This window comes from Haemorhous mexicanus, chromosome 1 (assembly GCF_027477595.1).
Source record: "Haemorhous mexicanus isolate bHaeMex1 chromosome 1, bHaeMex1.pri, whole genome shotgun sequence".
Classification (NCBI taxonomy): Eukaryota; Metazoa; Chordata; class Aves; order Passeriformes; family Fringillidae; genus Haemorhous; species Haemorhous mexicanus.
The window spans coordinates 156848307-156874834 of record NC_082341.1 but is presented as its reverse complement, the minus strand read 5'-3'; the positions used below and the strand labels follow the sequence as shown (position 1 = coordinate 156874834).

The 26528-nt window shown below is 46.2% G+C and overlaps 1 protein-coding gene across 2 annotated transcripts in view; it reads left to right on the top strand.

Annotated features, from left to right (window-relative positions):
• Positions 1-26528, top strand: part of ZC3H3 (zinc finger CCCH-type containing 3) — a 127065-nt gene that overhangs the window by 69969 nt on the left and 30568 nt on the right. For both annotated transcript variants that reach the window (XM_059868012.1, XM_059868023.1), the window contains 2 exons: positions 14718-14911; positions 25299-25380. In XM_059868012.1, coding sequence (XP_059723995.1) covers positions 14718-14911; positions 25299-25380 — 276 coding nt within the window. The remainder of the gene's footprint in view (positions 1-14717; positions 14912-25298; positions 25381-26528) is intronic.

Below are 26528 nucleotides of genomic sequence, written 5' to 3'. Positions count from 1 at the left end.
ATGGGATCGGTGCCGGTCTTGGGCCCAGCTGGGTTGCAGTCTGCTCTGCTGGGGACAGGGAGAAGAGCAATTCCCACAATTCACACCATTCCCAGCTCATGGCCCATCTTTGGGGCAGCGCCAGAGTGGGTCTAATCAGTTTTAGTGGCTTAGTTGGTTACAGGGATTCAGAATGTTGAAGTAATGGATTAGATTTTTTCCCTCCAGAGTCCTGACCTGAGATATGGAGTCTTTTATGGTCCTCTTGTCACAGGGATTTCTGGGATGATTATTTGGGGTTGGATAAGGGGAGAAAAGACATTTCCTAATGATGTGGATGGAAATCTGTGCAGGTCATGTGGTGAGGTGGCCAACTCCCAGCTCCTGGAGAATCCTCAGCAGATTCCCTGCTTGTGAGTGTCCATGCTGTTCTTCCCAGGGAAAGCTTTGCCTTTATTTCCTGTCTGTGAAAACCAGGGAAATCAACTCAGGATAAATGCTGTGAGGAGTCTTTTTCCTGATGCTCTGGATAATGGTGAACTTCACAACTTCTCCTGCTCTTCAGGAGTCCCAGGAACAGTGTTCCTCCAGTTTTTGTGTGCCATGGGATGCCAAAAACCTTCCCAGCTCTTCCAGCTGTTGCTTTATCCATTTGTGCTGGTGTTGACTTTTTATAAATTCAGAAGCACATCTGGTTGGTTGTTCCTTTTTTCCCTTCACTTGGGTGTTAGATCCAACTTTGGTTCAGATGGTGACAGTTTAGGATTTTCTGTGGACATATCGAAGTGGAGATGCTCCACATGGAGATTTTTGGGAGTCCTGGGATGGAGGTGGAGGCTGAGCAGCTTTATGAGGACCAAACCCTCAGTGGGAACTGAGGTGCTGGTGGTACCTGCCTGCTGGTGAGAGGGGTTCCAGAGCAGGTAATGATGCCCTAGAGCATCATAAAAATCCTTTTCCATCCACTTCTCCATGGAAGAATGGGAAGAGGGGAATGATGATGCCAAGGAAGTTGCCTTGGAAGTTGCATCCCACCATCTGGAGGGTTGGGTCAGTACTACAAGCTGGAGGCAAATTTTGGATTCATTTAGGAAGGTTTCCCCATTTTTTTGGTTGGCCTGGAGATTTTTGTGAGGTTTCTGGGAGTTTGGGGATTGCTCTGGGTCTGGTGTCAGCAGAGGGAGACAGCTCTGTATGAGTCTGGTGTGGGAAAGTCTAATTTTAATTTAATGAGAGAGCAAGAATTAATTTGTTTGGTCTTTGGACACATCTTGAACACAATATGCCAAATTTTGATGGAGCCATCAAAATCCTATGAAACCCAACCCTCACCCACATTTTCCCCAATAATCCCTCATTAAAAGCATCTCTGGGCTGTTTGGAAGTTCAAATGCTGCCATGGCTTCTAAGTTATTTATTATTTTAATTATTATTTTATTTATTGACAAGTATTTTCTTTACTTTTAAATTATCTTATTTATTTATATTTATTTCAGAAATGTAGCTTGTTATCTATCTCAAGGAAGCATCCATATTATAAAATCATGGAATAGTTTGGGTTGGCAGGGAATATCATCCCATTCCAAACCCCAGCCATGGGCAGGGACACCTTCCACTATCCCAGGTTGCTCCAAGCCCCATCCAACCCACCACTGAACACTTCCAGGGATGGGGCAGCCACAACATCTCTAGGAATCCTGTGCCAGGGTCTCACCATCCTCGCAGGAAAGGGTTTCTTCCCAGTGTCCCATCTAACCCTGACCTCTGGCAGTGGGAAGCGATTTTCTATGTCCTGGCATTCCATCCATTGTCCCAAGTCCCTCTCCAGCTCTCCTGGAGCCCCAGCTCTGAGGTGTTCCTGAAACCTTCTTCCCTTCTCCAGGCTGGACATTCCCAGCTCTCTCAGCCTGGCTCCGGCGCAGATGGGCTCCATCCCTTGGAGCATCTCCCTGGCCTCCTCTGGATTTGCTCCAGCAGCTCCACATTGTCCTGATGTTAGCCCCGGAGCTGGATGCAGAATTCCAGGTGGGATCTCACCTGAGCAGGGCAGAAGGGCAGAATTCCCTTTTTTTCTCAGGTTTATTCTGACCTTTTAAACTTTATTTCCAGCTTTTTGGTTCAGTTGCACCCCCCTTCAGCACGTCCCGTTTTCTCCCCTGGAAATGGATTTTAAAAGCGTCATCTTCCAGTGAATTTTCCTTTCCATCTTGTTGTTTATTAGGCTCTTAAAGGCAAAGCTTGTAATGCATCCATTGATCCAAATTCCAATTGAAGAGATGTGAGCACATAAAATGGTCCCGACCCTTTAATAATGGAGCGATATCCTTTGGAATGTAGGCGATGCAATTAGGACAAGGAACCAACCCCCTGCCCCTTGATGGGGGCCTTTGAATCATTTTTATCCATTCCATATATTCAGAGTCAGAGCTGAGTTCCTTTAAGTGTCTTCCTGGTGAGTATCTGATGGACTGACGCTCTCAGAAGTGTTGGACCTTTTTTTTTTATTCCTCTTTCTCTTGGAAGCAGATTCAAATTTTTATAGATCCGTGTTTATTAATTATGCATGTCTACATTTATAAAATATATATAACATGTATTTTATATGTGGATAGAAATTGGGTGGATGGGCCGAGTCCAGCGGTGTGAAGGTCAACAAAGCCAAGTGTTGGATCCAGCACTTGGATCACAACAACTTCATGGAATGCTCCAGTCTTATGGATAAAGGGCTGGAGAGATGGAAATGGACTTGGAGGTTCTGGTGGCAGTGGCTAAATGTGATCCCAGGTGGACAAGGAGGCACCTGGCTTGTAGCAGCCATGTTGTGTCCATAGGCTCAGGGAAGTGTCCATCCCCCTGTTCTGGTAGTGCTGGGACACCTCCAGTCCTGGAGGGAATTTTGGCTCCCTCACAAGGGAGACATGGAAGGGCTGGAATGTATTTAGGGAAGGGAATGGAGCTGGGAAGAATCTGGGGCACCAGGAGTGGCTGAGGGAGCTGGGAGGGCTGAGCCTGGAGAAAAGGAGGCTCAGGAGGAACCTTCTGGCTCTGCACAACTCCCTGAGAGGAGGTGGATCCGGCTGGGGGTGGGAATCTGCTCCCCGGAAATAAGGGACAGGACCAGAGGAAATGGCCTCAAACTACACCAAGAGAGGTTCAGGATGGATATCAAGAGGAATTTCTTCATGGAAAGGGTTGGAATGTGCTGCCCAGGGAGGTGGTGGAGTCCCCATCCCTGGAGTGTTCAAGGAATGCCTGGATGTAGCACTCAGTGCTCTGGTCTGGGTGACAAAGTTTGGGATCAGTCACAGGTTGGACTTCATGATCTTGGAATTCATGATCTTCATGATCTTTTCCAACCTAAATGATTCCATGATTCCATATGTGTTTTGTGTACACTTATCCAGGTGTAGTGTTGGTATAAAATATTTACTGGATCATGGAATTATAGGGATGCTGGGAATTCACGCCAAGGAATCGGAGCTGACAATGATGCTCCAGTTGTTTTGTAGGTCAGCTTATAAATGGTAAGGAGATCACCAGGCAGATATACAACCACCTGCTTAAAATCTGGAGAAATAAGTTTAGGAGTCAACATCTGAATTTCTTATTTACTCCTTAAGTTTAATATAATGTCAGATAAACCAGTTCTTTTGGGGAAAAAAAATCATTTATACACTGTTTTTTCTGCCTTTGTAGCTAAATTTAATTTAAAATTTAATTGATTAATCAACTTTAAATTTAGTTTTTAAAATGGATGTGTATCCACCCCCAGTCCAGGCTGTGGGCATGGAGTTTTCCAGAGGCAGTAGCTGGTGTTTTCCCAGCGGATAATTCTCTTTAGCACAGCGCCACTGAACTTCTTTAACCTCTTCCATGCCGAATTCCTGCTTTTCCATGGAATCCTGCTCCTTGTCCGAGATATTTGCTTTAATTAAAATGTATCAGCTGTTCTGGCTCTTCATAGTATTATTGCTGTTTCCTGCATGAGGAAAGGAGCATTTAAAGAGAAAATATCTTTGGAAAAAGCAATTATCCCAGGTATTTTTGGAAAGCAGGCAGGAGGGAAAGCCTCCTGTGGGATTTGGCTCCATGTCTGAGTGATTATTGTGATAAATATTCAGAGTTGGAACCGTTTGGGCTGGGATACGGACGCGGCATTGGAATGATCCTCGGCAATTAGCCTTCCTGGGATATTCCAGTGCTTGGAGCACATCCAGAGCTCTGAAATGGGATTTACAGGGATGAGCAGGGGGAGGAATATCACTTCTGTGCCAGGACAGGGGAAGGTCTAGGAGCTGCTGTCGCTTTCCCTCTGGTTTTAGCCCATCACTGAGGGTGGTAGGACACTGTCTGGGAGGGATTAAGGATTAATCCACGTGGACATGGGTCCTGGAGCTTCCCAAAGAGAGCCACTGAATCCAGCAACACCTGCGTGGAGCGCCACGAGCTCCGTTTCAGCTAATCATAGTTAAACCCTAATGAACTTTGTCCAATCGCCTGAGCTAATGGGGGTAAAAGGAATCTAATTAATGGGACAATAGTTCCCGGTCTTCCCGGTGTAATCACTGATCCGCCGCCAGCATTAGAGCAGCGGGATGGAAAGCTGAGTATTAGGGACCGTCAGCATTTCCATTCTCAGGCTCAGCCTAAGCGGTTTAACGGGGCCTTGGCAGGGGGGTTTGGGCTGAGACTTGACCTACCTTGAAAACAGCTTTACGTTGGGAAATTGTCTTCTCCAGAGGGGCTTTTGTCTCATCTCCAGGGAGGTATTTTCCTAGCTCAAACTTTGCCGGAGAAGTTGGAATTGTTTCCGAGGATCCTCCCGTGGCTTGCTGTGGGTGGGATCAGGCCCAGGGCTGGAGGGAAACCAAGGAGGTGGTTTGGAGTTGGGCTGTCAGGGAGTGGGGAGGACAAGAGGAAATGACCTGAAGTTGTGCCAAGGGAGGTTTAGATTGGATATCAGGGAGAATTTCTTCATGGAAAGGGCTGTCAAACACTGGAACAGGGCAATGGTGGAGGAAGGAAGGCAGGATTAGATGGGATACTGGGGAAAAGTTCATCCCTGTGAGTGTGGTGAGGCCCTGGCACAGGCTTAGAGAATCATTTGGGTTGGAAGGCATCTTGAAGGTCCCAACCCCCTGCCATGGGCAGGGACACCTTCCACTATCCCAGGTTGCTCCAAACCCTGTTCAGCCTGGCCTTGGGCACTTCCAGGGATGAGATAGCCACAGCTCCTCTGGACAACCTGTGCCAGGGCCTTACCACCCTCCCAGGGAAGATTCCTTCCCAATATCCATTTTTCCTTGCCCTCTGACAGTAGGAAACCATTCCCTGTCACTCCATCCCTAGTTCCAAGTCCCTCTCCAGCTCTCTTGGAGCCCCTTTAGGCACTGAAAGAGGCTCTGAGATCTCCCTGGAGCCTTCTCTTCCCCAGGCTGGACATTCCCTGTTCTCCCAGGACAGTTCCATCCCTGCCCTCCTTACCTGGCCACACCAATCCTTCAGCACAGCTGGTCACAAGGCAAATTCTTTCCCTGTTTTTTGTGCTTGGCACATGGAGCTGGGTTTGTATCCAGGCTCTCCCTCTCCCGCAGGAATGAATTGGGTTACAAACAATAGTAGGGATTTAGGAAACAGGGGCAGGGAAAAGAGCTCTGCTCTCCCACTGCTCTGAGCTCCTCGAGGTGTTACTGGATCTTGTGTGGTTTTTGGAAGGTTTTGGCAAGATTTCAGGGCTTTCTCTGGCTTGAAGTGGAATCATGAACCCTGCAGGAGCTGCCAAGTGCCGTGTGGAGCTTTGGCTTTTCATGGACACAGTGGAGAGATGAAAGGGGATGGCAGCATGGGGCTGAATGGCTTTCAGAGGAAAATAGCAATAAATCCAGTGGGGAGGAATAACGACACTTGAGGGAAGAGATGGCATCCAGAGGGACTGTTACAAGCTGGGCCAATGCAAACCTCGGGAAGGCCACAGCCAAGGTCCTGCAAGTGGGCAGGACAATCCCAAGGAAAGACCCAGGCTGGGTGGGGAATGGATTCAGAGCAGCCCTGAGACGGATTTGGAGGTGTTGGTGGATGAAAAACGGAATGTGCCTCATCCATGTGTGCTGGAACCCAAAAATTCCCTGTGTCCTGGGCTCATGCCACAGTGTGGACAGCAGGAGAGGAGGACTTTCAGCTCCTCCACCCTGCTCAGGTGAGATCCCACCTGCAGAGCTGCCTCCAGCTCTGGGGTCTAGCAGCAAAGGGATGTGGAGCTGCTGGAGCAAATTCAGAGGAGGCCATGGAGAAGCTCCAAGGGCTGGAGCCCCTCTGATCTGGAGCCAGGCTGGGAGAGGTGGGAATGCCCAGCCTGTAGAAGGGAAGTCTCCAGGGAGAGCTTAGAGCCCCTTCCAGTGCCTGAAGGGGCTCCAGGAGAGCTGGAGAGGGACTTGGGACAAGGGATGGAGTGCCAGGACACAGGGAATGGCTTCCCACAGCCAGAGGGGAGAATTAGATGGGATATTGGAAAAAATTCTTTATTGTGAGAGTGGGGAGGACCTGGAATGGAATTCCCAGAGAAGCTGTGGCTGTCCCATTCCTGGAATTGTCCAAGGCCAGGTTGGGTGGGGCTTGGAGCAGCCTGGGATAGTGGAAGGTTTCCCTGCCCATGGCAGGGGATGGGACTGGGTGATCTTGAAGGTCCTGTCCCTCCCAAACCATCCCATGATTCAGTGGAATGTTCCCCCTCAGTTTAGCCCAAAGTTGCCTGTAAATTTTGCATCCCTTTGAGAAGCCACTGCAAAGAAGATCAGGATATTTTGTTCATACCTGGGTCTTTCCAAGTGGAATTATTTGAAAAGTTATCCAGTCTATGTAAGGATTGGCAAGAGACATCCTGCTATGGGATGTGGAAACTGGGGAAAACCATGAAAATCTCCTCCACAACACTTCATTGCAGGTGTGATGCCATGTTTCTGATTTTTCTGGGTTTTTTGGTGGAGGAATCTCTGTTCTCATTGGTTGATAACCATTAAATTTATTTGCAACTATTTTCTTTTCCAGGTCAGGGGGATTTATTGGGAAGGTACGTCTTTATTTAGGTAATTAAGGAGCTTAATAGGTGCTCATTGAAATTCATAATTTTTCCCAGGTTTTGAAAATGCTAAATGAGATCTGGGCTGGATTATTATTTTTTTTTCCTTGAGATTAACATTAAGCTGCATTTGAATGGAAATTCAGATTCAATTGAACCAAATTAAAATAGGGGTTTTTTTTAAGTGTTTGTTTCATAATTAGAAGTAATTATTGAAAGGAGGGAATTGTTTATGTGTAAATTAACGTGATTTTGCCCGTTACGGTGTATTTAAAACTGATGGATCCTCTGTATTTATGGATGTATGTGGGGAAAAGACACATCCCTTTCTATTTTTAATTTCCAATCACTTTTCCGACCTCAAATATCATCAACAATGGACTGAATGATTTGAATTATCCCAATCAGGTTCTTCAAATAAATTAAAGCTTAATGTAGAAAGTGTTTATTTGAGGCTTGACCTTTATTTTAAGGAGAAAGCGTAAATGCTGATAAAAATCCCATAAATCAAGCATTTTAGTGGAATTACTTGCTTTTAGATGTAAATTTGGGGTCTTCAGGGATCTGATGGGTGAGGATAAAGATGGAGAAGCTCCCGAGGGGCATCTTGGAGCATTCCTGGTGTGTTTGAGGAACACTTCTAGCCCTAAAACCTGTGTTGTTTGCTAAGGAATGATGAATGACTGAGGAAAATGTGATTTTTTGTTTTTTTTTTTTTTTTTCCTTCTGAATGAGGATTTTCCATTGCCACCTTCCAGGCTTGTGGCAGACGAGCTCCCTCCTTCCTCACCTCTCTCCCTGTTGCTTTCCATAACCATTGCCCCCGCGATGATCCGCTCTTTCCTCGGGATTCAAATGCCAGCATGCAAATGTGATTTCTGACTATGTAAGGATTACTTTCAAAAAAAAAAAAAAAAAAAAAGCTAAGCCCAAAGAAGAAATCCAGTAGTAAAAGAAAACCATTCTTTAAGAGCCACTTGTATCGCCGCCAGTGCTGGGAAATCCTCTCGGTTTCAGCCAGCTGGAAACGCCGCTGGGATGTTCCTGCTCTGCTGGTGGGGTTGTGTTTAACTTAGAGACATCAAATACTCTAAAAATGTTACATTTCAAGTACAGGGGAGTTTTTGCGGGAGTTTGGGTGGAGTTTTTGGATCACATGGTCTTGTGTTGATGAGGGGGTGGGGGTGTTAAATCTGAGCAGGCTGGAGCGACTCATTCTTGTTTTTAACCTTCATTTTTCCATGTTGCCTTGAAAATCTCCCACTTTTTTTCCTTTTTATTTAGATAAATATATAAAATTATAATCTTAAATATAGGTCATTTGAAGAGGGAATGTATTTTCCCAGCTAGCTCCTGGCTGAAGTTTTGGTGGTTTTACTCTATTCTGAGAAGGGAATGGAGCTGGGGATGGGTCTGGAGCACCAGGAAGTGCTGAGGGAGCTGGGAAAGGAGCTCAGCCTGGAGAAAAGGAGGCTCAGGTGGGACCTTCTGGGTCTCCACAACACTCTGACAGGATGGTGGATCCAGGTGAGGTTCGGGATGTGTTTCCAGGGAATAAGAGACAAGAAAATAGGAAACAGCCTCAGGCTGTGCCAGGAGAGGTTTAGTTTGGATATTGGGAAGCTTTTTTCCCAAGGTTGGGAAAGGTTGGGCAGGCTGCCCAAGGCAGTGGTGGAATCCCCATCCCTACAAGAATTTAATGTCTGTCTGGATGTGGCACTTTGGAATGTGGCTTAGTGGTGGCCTTGGCTGTTCTGGGAGAATGGTTGGGCTGGATGATCTTGGAGAACTTTTCCCACCTAAATGCCTGTGGAATTCTCTGAAGGACACAGCAGGGCGATGTTTGATCCTGGGAAATCAGACTTGGTCAACATGAGCACCTACTAAGCAGCAGCATGAAATGTTCTGAGTGAGGCAAAGCTGCTGCTGCTTCGAGAGATGCACTGGAAAATCCTGAACCTCATCCTACAGAATCATGGAATTGTTTGGGTTGGAAGGGACCTTAGAGTTCATTTTGTCCAAACCCCTACTATGTACAGGGACACCTTCCACTAGCCCAGGTTGCTCCAAGCCCCATCCAACCTGGCAATAAGAGTTTTATCAGCCTGGAACCTCCCTTTGTAACATTTTTAGCATAAGGCTCTGATTTCCCCCGCAGTCGATGTTGAACCTGCTCCAGCCTCGCTGCCGTTTTCAAACATTTTTATGTCGTTCCTCCACCCCCTCTTCATTAAAAATTTTTCTTCCGCTGTCCACTCTGGGGATGGGGGAAAGACAACCCTCAACCTTGTGTAGTCAAGGTTATGGTGATAAATTCCGGAGCATTGTCACTTCTATTCGGAGTAAATTGGCCGGCCGCTCTTGGGCTGAAGGGGAGATAATTTGCTGTAGTATTTCAAATGGATTAGAAATGGATTTGAAGGGAAAGTTCATGCCTCCCATTACAAAGGCTAGAAAGAAGACTATCTTAAGGCACTGTTCACACTCTAGCCTTCATTATCCACGCTTAATACCTTTCCTATTTTCCAGCGTTAATGAAATTTCCTGCCGGAGCGGGGCCTTGTGGACGGACGGGAGGACTCTTTAGATCCGCGGGATGCGTGGCAGAAAGGGAATTACAAGGCCCTCGTGTCGAGGGGCCCAGTGTATTCTTCAGGTCCTTGGCCCGGCTATTATCTCGTTAATTTTATCCTCTTTTGTCAATACAGTTCATTTCCAAAGGCCGTCCTTTCCATTAGGGACAACAATTCCACGGAGAGCTGGGATCCCGCCGCCTATGAAAAGCGATGGGCGTTCAGCTCCGTGCCCTCGCCGGTGGCTTTTCCCTGCCACCACCAGCTTGGACGTCACTAAGAGGGAGGGGGGCACACACACTGGTGGCTGTGTTGGGGCCACACAAGCACTTAGGAGCAACAACTTGGATTCAGAGGGAAATAAAGGGTTCCTGTAAGTGAAGTTTGGGAATGTGAGTTCCCTCCCCGCTCTTCTGTGTGGGCAAGGGTTTTCCATATAAAACATAATTTCCCTTAAATTTTAAAACTCTTAACACTCCTATAATATAATAAATATCCTGCCTAATATAATAAATAATAAATACAGTAAATGCTTTAATAAGTATTACTTTATATATATAAAAGGATGAGGGAACATCGCTGCTTGGACATTTGCACCACCCAGAAGGTGGAAATGGAGGTAGCCAAGCCTCCAGTGAGCTCAAACTGAGCTCCTGGTTGGGACTCCCCATCCCTGGAAGTGTGCAAGGCCAGGTTGAATGGGGCTTGGAGTGATCTGTTCTGCTGGAAAGTGGCCCTGCCCATGGAGGGGGATTGGAACTGGGTGATTTTGAAGATGCCTTTCAACCCAAATCATTCTGTGATGATTCCATGGCTTCAGTCTGGTGGCCCTTGGGACTTCAGCAGCCTGAGCAGATGTTCTGCAGAAGCTTTGCTTGGAGACCAGCCAGAGGTCACTTGTCTCCCTCAAAAATACAACAACTCTAAATTAGAGGAGGTTCAGCCCTACTCCTTTTGGGGAATGAGATGAGTTTTGATGTTGTTTGTCAAAATCCTTGAAAAAAATCATAAATTCATGGAATGGATTGGAAGGAACCTTAAAAATCATCCTGTTCCAACTCCCTGCCTCAGAGGGCATGTTTTGATACCGCGGCTGCATTTGGAGGCTCCCTCAGTTTGGAGCTGGGCCATCCCTAAGGAATTCTAAAGAAGAGAGACATGTGTGACCACTTTGGTGATCTGAAAGCAGGAAGGTAGAAAAATAAATACCCTGAGGATTTGAGGGATTCAACCAATTGGATCTTAAACTGGTGCTTAAACCAGTGAGTCAGGCTTAGGTGGTGTGGGCAGCCCCTGGGGCTGTGCAGGGTTTGGGGTGGGTTGGGTTTTATTGACATTACAGTCAAAAAAGGTTTAATTTAATGTATTATCTCATATATGTGTGTCTATGTGATAATATAATATAATATAATATAATATAATAATATAATATAATATACATGTATGCCCTAATACATGTATTAGGGCATACATGTAAATTATATTCAATAGATATTGAATGTATCTCTATAGATATAGAATATTTTTAATATATATGAATATATCTACATATAGTATGTAGATATAATTATATAGATACAATATTTATTTAAATAGATAAAATATCTATTTAAATATGTTTATTCTGTATGTATATATATGTCTGCATATAGTTTGTATAAATATATATATATATATAGTGTATTTATATATCTATAGATCTTTAGATCTGTATATCTGTATATCCATGCCCTGATTGCTTCCACAGCTGTGCCACATCCCAACCTTTCCCTGCAAACCAGAGTGGGGAATGTTGGATGAACCCCTGACTTCTTCCCTCCCCTCTACTAGAGTTAAAGAAAATATGAAATGTATAATGTATAGAAAACAATATCTATATGTTATATGTATTACCTATTTATTAGTGAATATCTGTAATTCAATATCTATTCTATATATTCAATAATATATGAATAATATAAAGTAATAAGAATAAAAATAGTATCTAGGGCTCATATAAATTATTTCTAAGAATTAATAAATATATATATAGAAAATATCTAGATGTTATTGAACATATATAATTCAATATATGCATTCAGTGCATATGCTCAATAGTATCTAGAGATAATTGATGGATATAGGAGTCCCAGAGAATACAGGTGATAATATATAGATTTATATATGAAAGTATCAATGTTTGTTTTTCTATATAATATATAGATATTGTATTTCAATACATACACTCGGGGTATATATATTCAATTATGTGTGTATCTATATGGAAATAGCTGTGTGTGGATATCTCTATGTATTAGCCAGAGATAACATATAGGGAATATATATGGAATTGCAGAAGTTCCTAAAGGGGCTGATTCAACTGGGAAAAAGGAGCCCCAAATCCACTGGCACCACAGCCCCTGTGAATGGAGGAATGGAGCATCCTGGGGTCCTCCCAGGGCTGTGTCTCTGGGAGGAAGAGGAGATGGATGGAGCTGGGATGGGTCTTGTCACAACCATGGTGTTTTGGAATACCTTCATCCGAATCCCAGAATGGCTTGGGTTGGAAGGTTAGAGCTCATCCAGTTCCATGGAAGGTATGGGGAGGGACACCTTCCAGTATTCCAGATTGCTCCAAGCCCCATCCAGCTTGGCTTTGGACACTTCCAGGGATGGGGCAGCTGAAGCTTCTCTGGGAACTCCATTCCAGCACCTCACCACCCTCCCTGGGAAATATTCCTTCCCAGTATCTTACCTAATTCTGCCCTCTGGCAGTGGGAAGCCATTCCCTGTCTCCTGTCACTCCATCTCTTTTCCACAGTCTCTCTCCGGCTCTCTTGGAATCCCTTTAGGCACAGCAGGGTCTCCCTGGATCCTTCCCTTCTCCAGGTTGAACACTCCCACCTCTCACAGCCTGGCTCCAAAGCAGAGGGGCTCCAGCCCATGGGGCATCTCCATGGCCTCCTCTGGATCTGCTCCAACAGATCCACGTCCTTCTACTGCTGGGACCCCAGAGCTGGACACAGAACTCTAGATGGGATCTCAGAAAAGCAGAATAGAGAGTGAGCATCATCTCTGTCACCCTCCTGGCCGTTTGATAGTTGATATTATTTTTATTGCCCCTGATACAGCCACACGACCTTTCTTTGGGTCCTGCAGCCACTGCTGGCTGCATCCTTGGCCTTGCTGGAGTTTTCTGGGATGTGCTGGGTGATCCATGAGTGACCCATCTGTCCCTCATGCCATCGCCCCCTTCACCCAATGACACCACTGCCGTGACTCCTTTGCAAGTCACTAAGACTTGGTGCTCCTCTCCAGAGCAGTTCCATGAGGAGGAAACCCTGGGGGAACTGAAACGAGGAATTTATTGAATTCCCATCCCCTTCCACAAAAACCAGGCAGCAAATTTTCCGAGCTCGGTAGCCAGTGGCAACAGCCCTCCGGAATGAATAGGCTGTCATGCTCAGCATTAGGAAATGTAACTATTCCATTTTCCAGCTCTCTTTTTCTTCGGAGCACATGTTCATTTAAAGGAAATGCTCATTGGGGTTTGCATTCCGCTGATAGGATAGCGGGATCTTAATTTACGGATATTCTCCGGTAATGCACGGTTTATATACGTTCTGCTAATAGCATTATGAGCATAGTTTGGGCTAATACAAAATTAGAGCTCTAATTTGCATAAACAAATTACTGTTTGGATTAGCACTAAATGAGGAAGGCGACTGATATCGGAGGAGATTTGATTTGGCTGCAGTGGCTCTGTTTGGATAATGGGGGATGGATAGGAACGAGCTGGGAGGCTGCGTTGTGGGTTGGGAGGGAGGTGGGGTGGTGCAGGAGGTATCAGGTCATGGAGTGGACAAGATTTTGGGTGACAGAGGAGCCTCTCCGGGATATGTGGCACGGTGGAGGTTGGCCTCTTTTCCCTGTCAGCCAGCAACAGGATGAGAGGAAATGGCCTCAGGCTGTGCCAGGGGAGGTTCAGGTTGGACATCAGAAGGAATTTCTTCATGGCAGGGGTTGTCAAACATTGGGATGAGCTGTCCAGTGAGGTGAAATGGAGTCCCCATCCCTGGAGGTGTTCAAGGAATGCCTGGACATAGCACTCAGTGCTCTGGTCTAATTGAGAAAGTGGTGATTGGTCACAGGTTGGACTTCATAGCCTTGGAGGTCTTTTCTAAAAGATTTTGGGATTCTGTGATATTTATCCCTCAGGTGTCACTTCAGAACTTACTGGTCCTTCAGAATAATGTTATGGTCAACAGTAACTGGATCGGGATTCCCGATCTATTTCCATCCCACTGCCTCAGTACTGGCTTTGTGAATTTAGGGAGAGTTGAGGAGGTGGAAACAGGTCCCCAGCCCCTCCCACTAGACCCTGCTGAGGTCCAGCATCAGCTCCAGGTGACTGGTGGGGGATAGAAATGCTCTTGGGTGATTTGTCCCATGCAGGGATTGGGGAAAATCCTTCCAAGAGCCAGTTTTTGGGGCAGAATAAAAATACTAAAATGGTGGTATCTGATTCATAATAGGAACGATGATACTAAAAATACAGACTCTCGGAATGTTTTGGGTTGGAATGGACCTTAAAGACCGTCTAGTTCCAAACCCCTGCCATTGACATGGATGCCACCCACTGGATCAGGTTGCTCAGTCCCATCCCACCTGGCTTTGATGTACTTCCAGGGATGTCAAAGCTTGTAGAGCTCCATAAAATTTGGCTACGCTCAGTGAAGGTCCCACCTTGCTGATTCTCTCATGGGATTGCACCCACATTTCCTTGTTTCTGCTGGGGCTGGAGATGCAGGCAAGGGTGGGAGAAGTTGGGGGACAGTTCCTGAAGGTCATTTTTTTGGTGTCAGTTGTGAGGAATCGGAGCTTTTCCTCTGTGAACAGCAAGAACATCCCTGCTTCTTCTCTACATCACCTCCATTCTAGTGGGAGCTGTCCCTGCCCTTGGAAATGGGGTTGGAATGAGATGACCTTGAAAGTCCCTTTGAACCCAAACCATTCCATGACTCTCTGATCCCATGGTTTGCTCGTGAAGTAATACCTCTTTGTGACATTATCCCAAATTTGGGCTGACCTTGACTTTATTTTTCCTGCAGATCCCCATTGTTAAACCAAACCCGACCCTCACTCCAAGGTGGCAAATCCCAGCTCGTCCAACAGCGCTGGAGGAACAAAGGCTTCCGCTGCATCGGCGGCGTCATGTACCGGGTGTCGGCCAACAAACTCTCCAAAACTTCCAGCAGCCCTGTCCGTGTCAGGGACCTGGGCACCAAAACTCCCATCAGAGCAGGTGAGCAGGAATTCATCCCAGTTCATGTCCAAAATCCATTGAGTTCAGTTTTTAGTTGTTTATTCCCAGCCTGTAGGTTGCGACTCATCCTCCGGCCTCAAAGAATTCCACATGTGAGGGTGGTGGACATCCCATGGTGCCGAGTGCTGTTGTTGCTTTGTAGTAGCTCCGAAGGGGAAATAATGTTGGGGAAATTAAAAGTTTGGGAGAATTGAGGTTTTCCTAAGTCAGACTTAATTCAAGCTTGTGGAGATGTGCCGTTAAACTTGGTTTAATGAGCAAAGTCTTGGATAACTTCAAACAGCACCACAAGGTTGAATGTGCTTGAGATGCTCATCAAATTACGTTTAATATTGACCTAAAAATTTGGGAAGATCATTCTGCAGATAGCCATGGAATGATGCCCTAATTTTGATGAATTCCCAGCTTTATATCACGACTTTGGTTAAATTTGTGTTTCAGCTTCTCCTGTGTTTGATGTCTCAAGTGTGACTCTTCAAAAAGAGCAGATTTTAATTGTGCTAAAAGTATTTTTTAAAATTTCTTCTTGATCTCAAGTATTTTTGCACCCTAACTGTTTATTGAGAACTTTTGGGGGTAGTTAAACTGGGGAGGGTGGATCAGAATTTGGAGACTCAGAAAAAGCGGCCATAAAACAGCTCAGGAGTTTGTAGAAAAAAAAATTCAGATTTTTTCCAAAAAAAAAAATCCCACTGGTACTGGGATTTTCCAGTCTCTGGATCAGGATAATTAGCTGCACAAAAGCAGCTCAAGGGTGGTTCTGCCTTAAGCACCATCTCTGGGCATTGAAGATGTCACCAAAGGCAGAAAATATTCTGCAGGAATGGAAGAAAAAGGGTGAAACCCAGGACATGGACAGGGATGTTGTTGGATGGATTTCAGGACAGAGTTGGAACACTAGGGAGAGTCCTGGGGAGAAGTGATGGCTGGAAGGACTGGAAAAGTGGAAGATCCGGAGCTGCCAGGCTAAGGAAGGATATCTCTCCATGGCCAGGTGGAGCAGCTGAAAACCAAAGAGCTTAAACTGGTGGGAGAGCTTTCCAAGGACAAGGATGATGAAATGCTGGACTCATTTGGCTCTAAAATCTCCATTATTTTAAAGATTTTTTTTAAAGAACAGGTTTAATGAACTTCTTTTTGGGGAGGATATGGGTGGAAAAGGTCCTGCCTCCCAGCAAGAAGGTGATTTTTTTTATTTATCCATGTGCAAGGAAGTCTCTAAATTTGTCTGGAAATAGACAAATTGAGCAAAGTCTCATTTGGGCAACTCAGCAAAGGCTGATAGATTCGGCCTGTCCATGAATATCCATCACTGGATTGGGACCAAGCAGAGAAACACCAACTTAGAGGCAAATTTCTGGAAGAGAGATGAATCCAAAGGTTTCCAAAGGAATCATGTGAGGATTTCTGCATATCTAGGCCTTGGAATTGCTTGTGGGGGGTACCTGAGGGGATTTGGGGTGACAGGGCATGGAAGAGATGTGAAACCCCCATTTTTCCTTTCTCACTGAAACCACGTCTTCTAGTGGGGTTGCATTCAGAGAATTGGGTTTAATTAGTCCCACGTAGGGAGGGAAGATCCCTTCCAGGGTTATTCCCTATATAATACATTCCCATCTAATTATTATTTTGAAGATGTTCCTTATTTTGCTGTTGCTTCTTTCCCCCTTCCACATAGCACGTTGGCTTTGTAACCACGAAACCTGAGGAACTGCTGTGGATCAGGGTTTTCATGTCATCCTTTATCTCTCCCCATAATTCATCCTCCTTCCCAAGGATGGATTCCACAGATTCCTCTTGCCTTAGGATAACTGGGCCTGGCAGGGCGGAAGATTTGTGTGTTCTCATCGGCTGCGAACGTTTGCTCAACGCTCTGTGTTTTCAACACTTGACAAAGTTTATTTAAAAGATGGAAAAAAACGGCTTTTCCTTTCCCTTTCAGTGCCAGGCACCGTGTGTTTGGAATAGGGGAGAGATGGGAAATGCTCCTGACAGTTTAATAGCTTGGAGTTTACTTCCAGTGGGTTATAATTCTGCTCTTTCCCTGGATTTATGGGGTTGGGGTTTTATCTCTACTGTACAAAATCTGATGCCGGGTGCTCGGGGTGATCCATCCACACCATCGTAGCATTCCCCAGTGATTTATTGATGGATACTGGTGGTGAGTTAAGATTTGATCCTGGGGATGCATTTCCTGCGTCCTTGTGCCGTACTGGGATGAATCTTGGGGCTACCGGGAGCAATGGGAGGAGCAGTTTTCCGTGGTTCTTCTGGAATTGGCTTTGTTGGTGCTGGAGAGATGAGGAGGGCACATGGATTGGGGACAAGGAAAGTGTCACTGCAATCCCAGGAAAAACTTTTGGAGGTGGTTTGAGCATAAAAAGTCTCCCTGGAGCAATCACAGCATCATCACGGCCTGTGCAGCTGCTGAGAACTTTGGTCTCATCCCATGTGCGGCTCTGCTCCCAAAGGATTTCTGCGCCTTCCACACTTGTCTCTGGAAAACTGAAAATAAAATACAGAAATAAAGAGACTTTTTTTTTTGCCTTTCCAGCTGGATAGGAACCTTGCATGTGGCATAATTCATTGCTCAGGCAAAGATGGAGAAGAAAACCCAGAGCTTAAACACTCTCTGCTCATCCCTGTGCAAGACAAAGATGCGGAATCATACGTGGAAAGGCTCTTTCCCTTTGGGATAGCTGGTATTTCAGTCCCCATGTATTTTTTCACTTTGCAGAAGTCTTGGAAAATCGGTGGTGGTATGGTGTGAAAAGAAATGGCTACGTAACAATTAAACAAGCAGAATAATTAGGTTTCTCCGCTCACAAGGAACTTTTCCTTCATTTCTTTCTCCATCTACTAAGGCATTTTACAGACTCTGGAGGAATTTCCATGAAATCAGGGAGAGAAGCAAAAGGTCCTGGGCGATGTAGAGTTTCACAAAGAAATACAGAAGGGGAAATACAAGATTGAAAGTAGCAGAAAGCAAATTAAGGTTTGACATTGTCCGGAAACCAGCCCTGACCCCAATCTCTCCACGAGCTGCTGCTGCTGCCGAGAGAGGAATTGCACTCCGTCAGCTGGGGCTGGCTCCAGCAGAGTTTTCCAAGAGTCCAGGCTATTTTTCCATGGGCAAATCCTCACCTGCATGATTTTCTCATGCTGAGGTTTTAGCTCTTGTTTGGAGAAAGGCTGGTGGCTTTGGGGACTCCAGAGATGACAGCCGGCCCCTTGAACAACGTGATTTTATTTATTGGGGTTTTCAAATTGTCTCCATGACCATAGATTCCAGAGCCTTGGAGATACCCAGGATTGTTGAGCTCCCAAAGGTGAAGGCTTAAGAGGAGTTTTAAGTCCTCTTGAGCTAAGGCATCTCCCACACATTGTGATGATGGGTCTGATTCCAGAGAAACAAATTATTAATTAAAACATGGCTGAGTTCAGCCTCCCAGATCTGGGGGGGATTTTCCCTACATCCAGATGCACTTCCTGTCTCCATCCTGCTATGTAACATCCCCTCCTGCCTCAGTTTCCCCTCTCTGCTGCAAAGGTGATCAGGTGGGGAGGTGGGAAGGTCATGGAATCAAGGACTAGTTTGGGTCAGAAAGGAGCTTAAAGACCACCTCATTCCAACCCCCTGCCATTGGCAGGGACACCTTCCACTATACCAGGTTGACCCAAGCCCCACATAGCCTGGCCTTGGATGCTTCCAGGGATGAGACAACCACAGCTTCTCTGGGCAACCTGTGCCAGGGCCTCTCCACCCTCACATGGAAGGATTTCTTCACAGTATGCCGTCTAATTCTGCCCTCTGACTGTGGGAAGCCATTCGCTGTGACCTGTCCCTCCATCCCTTGTCCCAAGTCCCTCTCCAGCTCTCCTGGAGCTCCTTCAGGCACTGGATGGGGCTCTGAGTTCTCCCCCAGAGCCTTCTCTTCTCCAGGCTGGACATTCCCAGCTCTCCCAGCCTGGCTCCCGAGCAGAGGGGCTCCAGCCCTTGGAGCATCTCTGGACTCCCTCCTCCACTGCATCAGGCTGGGGACAGGTGATGGATGCTCCTGAACATGATTTGGGCTGCAGTGGGAGAACTCCATCCTCCACAGAGCTGGAAGAAAGTTCTCTCTGGCCTCCCTGTTTACCAACTAATTTTGGAAGTGCTGAATGTCACGGAAACATGCTTCCAACTTTTTCAAGGATGATGAAATGCTCAGCACTGCTGTTGGCCCAGCACTTGTGAGAATGCTCCTTCCTCTGAGCCACTCCTTTTTACAGAAGGAAAAGAGGGATTCAGGGATGTTTCCACCACCCATCAGCTGTCTCTGCTTTTAATTTTAAGAGGAATTAGGGAGGATTTGCTCCAGGCTTTGTCTTTTCTCTGTGTCTGTGGGAACATCCCAAGCTTCTTGTTTGTCCATCATGACCCTGTCTTCTGTCTTCATCACACCTTGAGTGTTTTGGGATCATACTGGACGGGTAAGAAAGACTTTGGTGGAGGAGAGACCAGCCCAATGCAACAAGGTGTGAGAGCAGGGAAATTTGGAATGTTGCTGTCCTCAGGTTTCCACTGGTTTCAGTGTTGCTGGTGCCAGGATCCCTTTGTACTCACTCCTTTGAGGTGAATTCCTTGGGTTTGGGATTGCTCAGTCTCTTGCCTCTTTTTTGAGCTCAATTCCTTGGGTTCTTCAGGATCAGTCCCTTGTTTTGGGATTGCTTAATCCCTCGGACACTTCAATCTCAATCTCTTGGTTTTGGGATTGCTTTGTCCCTTACCATCTTGAATTAAATCCCTTGTCCTCTTTGGAAGTCATTCCCTTGGCTTTGGGATTGCTCAGTCCCTTACCTCTTATGATCTCAGTTCCCTGGCTCCTTCAATCTCAGTGCTTTTTGTTTGGGATTATGGGATCCCTTGGTTCCTTTTAATCTCAATCCCACTGCCCGTTTTTTACTCAGTCTTTTGTCTTTGGGTTTCCTCAGTTCTTTCCTCTTTTCAGAATAGTTCTTTCTCTCTGGGGTTGCTCAATCCCTTGGCCCCTTTTGAGCTCAGTTTCATGACCCCTTCAATCTCAAGGCTTTTTCTTTGGAATTGGGGAATCCTTTCAATCTCATTCAATCTCAATCACATGGTTTTGGGATTCTTCAATCCCTTACCCCTTTTGAGCTCTATTCCTTTGCACCTTCAATCCCTTGACTTCTTCACTCTCAATCCCTTGATTTTGGGATTGTTCAGTCTTTTCATCCCTCTGGAGCTCAATCCTTGGGCCCCTTCAATCTCAATGCCTTGGCTTTGGGATTGCTCAATCCCTTTCGCTTTATGAGCTCAATTCCTCAACTCTGAAATTGCAGGGATCAGATCCTGCTCCTGGCCCACATCTGCCCATACAACATCTAACCCAGGGCTGCTTCATTAATTGAAGCCAGTTCATTAATTGAAGTTGCTTTGTTAATAAAACACTTGTGACCATCTGACTCAGGGACATTCATGGAATGCAAGGACAGTCAGGCAGGAAAACAGGAAGATCTCTGCTTGTTTAGAGGCAGCTCATCCCTTTTCTGTTGTCTTCTCTGGAATGAGGACTTGTGCTGTCCAGTGAGGGAAATAAATGACCCCCAGCAGCTGCGAGTGCTGATCCTCGAAATCTGCGGAACCCACTTAAATGAATAATAATTAAAGAAATAAATTTCCCCAAGTGCAGCCTCAAAACTTTCAGTTCAGCAATAAAGCCAAGGAGAGACTCGGAAAATGAATCGCTCGGCTCTTTCTGAAGGAGGCTGCGGTGGGAGAGGTGGGATGATAATGGAAACTATTAAAGGAGCCTGTGTGGTTTAAGGAAGCCTTTTCCAGGTCATGTGGGAACAGGCTGAGGAGAGGCTGTGTGGTGATACTGACCCCTGAGGGATAAAAGGATTGAGCAATCCCAAAATCATGGAATTGAGGGGGAATGGGCCAAGGGATTGAGGAATGCCAAAACTAAGGAATTGAGCTTGAAAGGGACCAAGGATGTAAGGAATTGAGTAATCCCAAAGACAAGGCACTGAGATTCAAGGGGCCATGGAATTGAGCTCAAAAGGGATAAGAGATTGAGGAATCCCAAATCCAAGGAATTGTACTCAGTGAGCCAAAGGACTGACCTCAAAAGGGATAAGGGACCAAACAATTCCAACACCATGGGATTGGTGAGCAAAACATGGGATGACCCTGTTGTGCTCATCCCCAGTTTGGAGCACTGGCCAGCAGAGCTGATCACCTGCCTGTCATTGCTTGGGCAAATCCCTGATTGGTTCCCTCTGTGTGTAAGGTTTCTATAAATTATCCTTGACTTGGGATGGTGGAAGTAGATGGGAAGCAATGGGCTTGATACTCAACACTCATCATTCTAACAATGTTCCCATCCTCTTGCCCATCCCTTGGCCCTATCACACCCCAGCTCTGAATTTCTTCCTTTTTTTCTTCCTATTTTAGTTTTCTATCGATTTTTTCCCTCCATGGGGAAGGTTTCCACAAATTATCCTTGATTTGGGATTGTGGAAGATAGGAAGCAACGGGCTCAATGCTCATCATTCTAATAGTGTTCTCACCTTCTTGCCCATCATCCCTTGGTCCCAGCTCACCCTAACTCTGGATTTCTCCCTCTTCTGGATTTCTCTTTTTTTTTTTTTTTCAGTTTTTACAGCTTTTACAGCTTTTTTTTTTTTCAGTTTTTTAGTTTTTACAGCTTTTACAGCTTTTCCACCATTTAAAAAATGTAAATTATTGGATGAGATGCTCCGACAGACCTTTCCATGACATGAGGTTGTGGTCCTTGAGCTGTGCCTTGGAGCAATAAAGTCCTTCCTAAATAATTAAGCAGGTGATAATTAACTGTAATATTTGCAGCCAATTTTTAACTCAAAGGACTATTTGGAATGTTGTTTTCGGGATGTGTTTGTTGCATCCCAAGCCCTTGGGTGATAGTGAGCTGAGCAGGACTGTTGGATTGAATGGGAACATCCTGATACCCATGTGGGAATGCTGGAAAGCACCGAGTGTTGCTCCTGAGTGCAGTTCCTGGGCTCCCAAGGGAAATCTCTGCCAACCTTTCCCTGGAGGAGAAGGTTGAGCCTTGAGCTGTGTTTTTGGGTTATGGAAAAAAACCAGGATGCCAGAGATGGACCTGGATCCTCTTGAACTGAGTTTTAGGATTAAGGATATGAAAAGGTCCTAATAAACTTATAGTTGGTGCAGGGGTGCAGCATCCAACCTGCTTGTTTTCAGCATTGTTTTTTCTTTGACAAGGATAAATTGTGCCTTTTCCCCCTTTTCCATCAAAAGCTGGAATTCCAAACATCGAGTCAAACGCTGCGGAAAACACCGCGGGACTGCTTGGCTGTGGATTCCTTCCTAGGAGCAGGGGGAAAAAAAAAGAAGGAGTTAGGCTGTAGCCCCTGCTATTAATCATAGCTGTAATCATGCATTTAATGAACATGACAGCTCCCGCTCCCTCCGGAGAGACGCGCGGAGTCTCCCGGCTGGATTGGGAACAACAATCACTTCTCACCGCGAGCCACCGGAGCCGCCAGAGCTGCCAGCGTCGGGCTGGGATGATGCATTAAGAGAAACAGCCCTGTTTGCACGGGCTGTGGGTTTCCTTACGGATGGTGCTCTTCCAAGCGACTGAATCATCAGGAAAGGGGGAGAGAAATCCACCTGTCCCTTCCACCGGGTGGAAAATATCCCGGCTGACGCCGCTGTGCTGGATGTAATCACTTTAGAAGCCCTCAATGTGCAGTTCTTGATGCTCTCTGTGGCAGCTTTTCTTACTTTCCTGCTTTTTTTCCTCTCTCCATTCTATTCCCGCTGCCTTGGAGCATGAACACGGGAGGAATTCGCTGTGGCACCACTTTAAATTTCCACAGTGAAGGACTTTGGCAATGCCAAAGATGTGGGAGTCACTTTCCTGATCCGACAGCACCTCTGTGTCCCGATGTTCTCCCTGGCTGGGAAGTGATTGAGGAGAAAAATGGGACAGATCTGGTACTGGGATGTGCCCAGTGTTTTCTCTCGACCAAATGAGACTCCCAAAGTTGAGCCCTGGGGCATCGTTTCAGCTTTTTGTTAAATTTAGGCCAGACTGCAGCAAATTTTGGCTCCTGATGTTGGAATTTAACCCTTATCCCACTTTCCAGTGTCTTTTGATGTCCTAATTTCACCCCAATTTTAATACTACACTCTCCAATGCCAGGAATATTTATTTATTAATGTATTTATTAATACAAAGCTTTGTAGTGACCGGTTGGGAATTCTGAGTTGACAACCACCCTAAAAATCCAAATTTATATTCCTTGGACCTCATGAAAAGTTGGGAACATCCAATCCCCTTTCCTGCACCCCCTTCTTGTTACTTGAATGTACACAAAGCTTTTATTTTTATTTAAACTTTTTCCCACAATGCAAGAGCTTCCAAAATTACTCTCATGACAGAGGCTGAGTTTTCTCTCCATAAATCCCAATGAATGGGGAAATCTTTAATTACGGAGCTTTCTTGGCTTGGCTCCTCCTGGAGAAATATTTGGGTGATTTTTCTAAGAGTTTGGGGAGGATTTGCACACGGGATGAATAATTAGGGAGTGGGAAAATGTGGATGGGGGTTTTCTTTGTCAGCTTCCAGGTGCTTTGCCAGACCTGGATGGATCTCACATGGATTTTGTCATGGATGGGACCAGCTCTTGGGTAGTTAAACTCCCTTTGGGATGCAAGTTAATTCCTGGAATGGGAGATGCACATCATGGTATTGCATGGCTTCTTGCTGGCAAATGAAAACTGGGGGTAAAAAGCCCAATAAAATAATTTCATTGATGTATTTCTGTTACATAAAAATTCCAACCCACTGGCTGGAGGGTGTTGACCCCTTTATTTATCCTCTGTCTCTTTAGTAATTCCTCCTTTCTGTCCAAGATGACCTTTAAGGGCCCTTCCAGCCCTAACCTTTCCATGATTCTGTGATTCCAAACTTGTTCATCCCTGTGTATCTGCTTTTATCCCCAAATATTAAATATTTAGAGGGATTGTCTGCTGCCCTCAGGAGCTGATTCCTGGTGTAGCTTTAAGGAATACTATACAGATCTCCAGAGGGCTGAGGATGCTCCAGCCCTATCCTAATGGATTTTAATTTGGGACTTTCTGCCCACATAATTTGGGAAGTCAACCTTGCTCTTAATGGAGATTCTTCAGCAGCATCTTTGGAGCATCCCAAATTTGGTGAATGTTTATTCTACCATCAAAAAAAAGATGCTCCTACAGTTTGGCACGAGAAGGAATTAAAAAAAAAAAAACAGGGAAAAAAACCATCTCAGTGGTGGCTCAAACACCCCGTTGATGGAATTTGATGTGCAGAGGGAACAGATGGGGCTTCGCCGACGCCGGCAGCCGAGTGACAGCTCGCGGTGCCGCGCAATCAAATTCCACTCGCTCAACTTCCCAACACGCCCGGGCTGGCAGGTGAGTGACTGAGCCGCTCTCATCCCACCTGAAAAACTGAAATCCAGCCTTCCTTTCCCATTCGTTCTTCCCTGCACCAGTCAAGGATGATTTAATTCCATGCGTGCATGGATGGGAGTGGGCGCTGGGCTTCCCTGTCCAGCTGCAGGGAGCGGCCAAGCCAAGCATGGAAATTTGTTGGATTGATGGTGGAAGCGTGGATTTGCTTAGAGAAGTGTTCTGGCATGTTTGGGCGCTGAGGGGAAAAATTCCTGCTGTGTTTGGAACTGTCAAGGAGCACTTGTGCTGGGGCTGCTGCAGAGGTGGACTCCCTGAAGGGCATCCTTGTCCCTTGGTTCTCTGGGAGCTCCGTGCTTTGGGTTCAATAAAATCATGGAATCATGGAATGGTTTGGGTTGGGAGGGAGCTTGAAGATCATCCAGCTCCAACCCTCTGCAAGGGCCAGGGACACCTTCCACTATTCCAGGTTGCTCCAAGCCCTGTCCAAAATGGCCTTGGGCACTTCCAGGGATGAGGCATCCATAGTTTCTCTGGGCAGGTTGTGCCAGGGCCTCCCCACCCTCCCAGGGAAGAATTTCTCCCCCATATCCCATCTCTCCCTACCCTCTGGCAGTGGGAAGCCATTCCCTCTGTTTTGCCATTCTAGGTTCTTGTCCAAAGTTCCTCTCCAGCTCTCATGGAGCCCCTTTAGGCATTGGAGGGGCTCCAAGTTCTCCCTGGAACCTTTTCTTTTCCAGGCCAAACAACCCCAAATCTCCCAGCTTTTCCTCATAGCAAAGGGTCTCCACCCCTCCAATCATTTTTGTGGACCTGAGGTACTGAGGGCTGTGTGAATTTCTGCAAAATTTCTAGATTCCAAGCAATGATCCATGTTTTTCTCTCTCTCTCCAGCACTGAGATTGCACTCCATACCCAGTCCTGGGGTCTTTACACCCAGCCTGAGCAGATCCTCAACGTGCCGATACATTGCCAGGTCTGTACTCATGGGAAGCAGGAATGACATGCTCCATCTTTGGAATTATGCTCAGGAGGAAATCAGGAGTTTCAGGAGCAGCTGTTGAACTGGAGGATGATTTGGTGAAGCTCTGGCTGCTGCTTTTCTGCAGCTTCTACTTCAAGGTGTTTTTAAGCTCAGCCAGAGCCTCCCCACCCTCCCAGGGAAGAATTTCTTACCAATATCCCATCTATCCCTGCCCTCCAGCAGTAGGAAACCATTCCCCTTTTTCCTGGCACTCCAGCCCTTGTTCAAAGTCCCTCTCCAGCTCTCCTGGAGCTCCTTTAGGCACTGGAAGGGGCTCCAAGGTCTGCCTGGACAGCCAGGATGGACATTCCCAGCTCTTCCAGCCTGGCTCCAGAGCAGAAGGGCTCCAGCCCTTGGAGCATCTCTGTGACCTCATCTGGATCTGCTCCAGCAGCTCCACATCCCTCTACTGTTGGACCCCAGAGCTGGAGGCAGCTCCACAGTTGGGATCTCACCTGATAGGGGCTGAGGGGCAGAAGTTCCCCCTCTCCTCCTGCCCACAGTGTGGGATGAGCCCAGGACATTCTGGGCTCCCATGGCTGGATCATGTGGAGCTTCTCATCCACCAACTCCCCCGAGTCCTTCTCCTCAGGGCTGCTCTCAATCCATTCCCCACTCAGCCTGGAGTGCTTGGGATTACCCACTACACATCCAGGACCTTACACTTGGCCTTGCACCTCCTTTTAATCCGGGAGCTGCAGACAACCAGCAATTACAGAGGTAAAAATGTGCATTTCCTCTGAAAATAAGTTCCTTGAACCTGTGTTTTTCATGGATAATGCACTGTGTCCTCATCAAACTGAATCTGACTGTGCCCTACCACTGAATTATCTACTTGGAGAGATCTGATGTGCCCCCCATGGTTTGTGCTCACCTGGATCTCAGCACTTCCCCTCTCCCACCTGGTCCCACACATCCCAAGAATTGCTAGGTAATTCCCTCTCCAGCTGGAAGCTCATGGAAAACATGTGCTAAGCAACTGCTGAGCTCCTTAAGTAGCTCCTAGTGGGACCAGGCAATTAAAAAGGAGCTTTTCAGCTTTTTGGTGGTACTTTTTGTTCTTGTGACCATCATGTAGGTGCTCATTCTTTGAGGTTCAT